The sequence below is a fragment of the Oncorhynchus mykiss genome, chromosome 21 (genome assembly GCF_057628025.1).
Source record: "Oncorhynchus mykiss isolate SJ-2025 chromosome 21, ASM5762802v1, whole genome shotgun sequence".
Taxonomy (NCBI): Eukaryota; Metazoa; Chordata; class Actinopteri; order Salmoniformes; family Salmonidae; genus Oncorhynchus; species Oncorhynchus mykiss.
This window is the reverse complement of record NC_143042.1, coordinates 36,815,001-36,818,298: the sequence shown is the minus strand read 5'-3', so window position 1 is coordinate 36,818,298 and position 3,298 is coordinate 36,815,001. Positions and strand designations below refer to the sequence as shown.

Here is a 3,298-nt window from a genome sequence, read left to right as displayed (position 1 = left end):
TTTATGTACAATATCTTGCTTTGTTTTTCATTTCTTAACCAGTTGTAAATGGATTACCTTTAAAAAAATACAATGAGTACTACTGTTCTTTTGTACATAAAATAAAAAGCAACTAAAGGGTTGTTATAATTCCACCTGCGATGGTAAATTCATAGTCCTGGTACCTTAAAATGCAATGTGTAGTAGTGTCATGTTTTGAGGTATAAGAAAGATCTGTCTAAAAAGCAACTTACAAAGATCACAATAGTAAAGTCTATTCCCTTCAAACAAATTGTTGCTCTTGGTCAGGGTGTCAGATCAAACATGACAGAACCACACAGGCATTATCACACATCTAACCACCTGTCATCTCCAGCGTCTTCGACTGACCTAGATTTAGGATGAAACCAACGTGTTCTAAACTAAATGGCCCTTGTATGGTGACGGGGTTTCAAAAGTAATCTTGTTGGAATACAACGTATTTTCGCTAGAAATACAAAAGCCAGAAACAGCATGTTGCCCTTTATAACCATGATAAATGACATTCAGCTCTACATAAAGACCTGGTGATTCATCTCTTACACAGGATAAACTCACCCCCCCATGTGTTGCTGCTCAATGGATATAGCCGGCCATACATGTTAATCATGTACGTTAGCCATTATACCACACAAGTCCCAACAGATTATTTTGGGAATGCGATGTGTGTAAACGCACTAAAACACAACTCCAAGACAAGGCAACACCAGTGTTGCACTGTATCAACATGGTTTTTATTTGGCCATTAGTTTTATATCTATATATAATATATACAAAATGAAAACATCAGTCATTGTTTTGTTTTTGCAGTAGAGGGTGGCCTCTATTCAGCAGTGTCCTGGATGGATCCTCTCAATCTCACACAAGGGAGGGGGAGTGTCACTATGGATACAACCCCTCCTGTCTGTCTGTTCATCCATTGTTCAGATGGTCCTTCTCATCTGCGCCAGTACTGGAGGAGAGATGGGAGACACCACTGTTAGATGACCCTCACATCTACAACGCACAATTATTGGCAAAAGACTTTAAAATGCAGCGTTACATAAATAAACACTACTGATTAATTGTAGGTAGCAATCTCAGTTAACCCAGAACTAAAGTCTTGCGTAATTGGTCAGATGCTCGATTAAGAATTGGGTCCAGGCCTCCCGGGTGGCGCAGTGGTTAAGGGCGCTGTACTGCAGCGCCAGCTGTGCCACCAGAGACTCTGGGTTCGAGCCCAGGCTCTGTTGTAACTGGCCGCGACCGGGAGGTCCGTGGAGCGACGCACAATTGGCCTAGTGTCGTCCGGGTTAGGGAGGGTTTGGCCGGTAGGGATGTCCGTGACTCCTGTGGCGGGCCGGGCGCAGTGCACGCTAACCAAGGTTGCCAGGTGCACGGTGTTTCCTCCGACACATTGGTGCGGCTTGGAGAACGCATGACTTTCAACCTTCGTCTCTCCTGTACGGACTCTGTACGGGAGTTGTAGCGATGAGACAAGATAGTAGCTACTAACAATTGGATACCACGAAATTGGGGAGAAAAAGGGGTAAAATTCAAAAAAAAAAAAAAATGTCCCCTTGTGAAATTGTGATTTGCCCAAAGCACCAGAACTAACGCTGCTAGTTATCTCTCACATCCTGTTGGTACTGTAGATCTTCCATGATACATGTATGTTTAACCTGTAGGGGGCAGCATTTTCACGTTTGGATGAAAAGCGTGCCCAGAGTAAACTGCCTGCTACTCAGTCCCAGTTGCTAATATTGTTGAAAGATTATTATTATTATTAGTAGATTTGGATAGAAAACACTCTGAAGTTTGATGTCTGAGTACAACAGAACATATGGCAGGTGAAAACCTGAGAAGAATCCAACCAGGAAGTGGGAAATCTGAGGTTTGTAGTTCAACTCTATCGAATACACAGTGTCTATCGGGTCATATTGCACTTCCTAAGGCATTCACTAGATGTCAACAGTCTTTAGAATCTTGTTTGATGCTTCTACTGTGAAGGAGGGGGGAATGAGGGCTCTTTGGGTCAGTGGTTTGGCAGAGTGCCACAAGCTGGTGACGCGCATTCACATTAGAGTCATCTTGCATTTCTGAAGACAAAAGGAATTCTCCGGTTGGAACATTATTGAAGATGTGTTAACATCCTAAAGATTGATTCGATACTTCATTTGACATGTTTCTACGGACTGTAACGGAACTTTTTGACTTTTCGTCTGCCCCTAGTGATCAAGCGTCGTGAGTTTGGATTGTGTACTGAACGCGCGAACAAAAGGGAGGTATTTGGACAAAGATTAACTTTATCAAACAAATCAAACATTTATTGTGGAACTGGGATTCCTGGGAGTGCATTCTGATGAAGATCAAAGGTAAGTGAATATTTATAATGCTATTTCTTACTTCCGTTGACTCCAACATGGCAGATTCCCTGTTTGGCTTGATTTTGTTGTCTGAGCGCTGTACTCAGATTATTGCATGGTTTGCTTTTTCGGTAAAGTTTTTTTTAAATCTGCCACAGCGGTTGCATTAAGAAGTATATCTTTAATTCTGTGAATAACACTTGTATCTTTAATCAATATTTATTAGAAGTATTTCTGTAAATTGATGTGGCTCCTTGCAAAATCACCGGATGTTTTGGAAGCAAAACATTACTGAACGTAACGCGCCAATGTAAACTGAGATTTTTGGATATAGATATGCACTTTATCGAACAAAACATACATGTATTATGTAACATGAAGTCCTATGAGTGTCATCTGATGAAGATCATCAAAGGTTAGTGATTCATTTAATCTTTCTGCTTTTTGTGACTTCTCTTTGGCTGGAAAAATGGTTGTGTTTTTGTGACTAGGCTCTGACCTAACAATCATACGTTGTGCTTTCCCTGTAAAGCCTTTTTGAAATCGGACACAATGGGTAGATTAAGAAGTTTTTCATTTGCTGTATTGCACTTGTTAATGTATGAAAGTTACATATTTCAAAAAATTTTGCGCGCTGCCTTTTAAGCGGAATGTTGTCAGTCACACCCCCCCGTTAAGAGACACACACACAAACCCCTGCTAAGAGAGAAAGGGAGAGACACACACACACACTAAACCCCTGCTAAAAGAGACACACACACACACACTAAACCTCCGAGAGAGGGAAAGAGACACACACACTAAACCCCTGCTGAGAGAGAGAAAGGGACACACACACACACACACACACACTAAACCTCTGCTGAGAGAGTCACTAAACCCCTGCTGAGAGAGAGACACACACACACACTAAACCCCTGCTGAGAGAGAGAGAC

The 3,298-nt window shown here is 41.7% G+C and overlaps 1 protein-coding gene across 2 annotated transcripts in view; it reads right to left on the bottom strand.

Annotated features, from left to right (window-relative positions):
* Positions 1–730: 730 nt before the first annotated feature.
* The window catches only part of LOC110500468 (phosphatidylinositol 3-kinase catalytic subunit type 3), a 16,733-nt gene continuing 14,165 nt past the window's right edge, over positions 731–3,298 (bottom strand). For both annotated transcript variants that reach the window (XM_021577851.3, XM_021577852.3), the window contains one exon: positions 731–970. In XM_021577851.3, the coding sequence (XP_021433526.1) occupies positions 956–970 (15 nt within the window). In that variant the 3' untranslated portion in view covers positions 731–955. The remainder of the gene's footprint in view (positions 971–3,298) is intronic.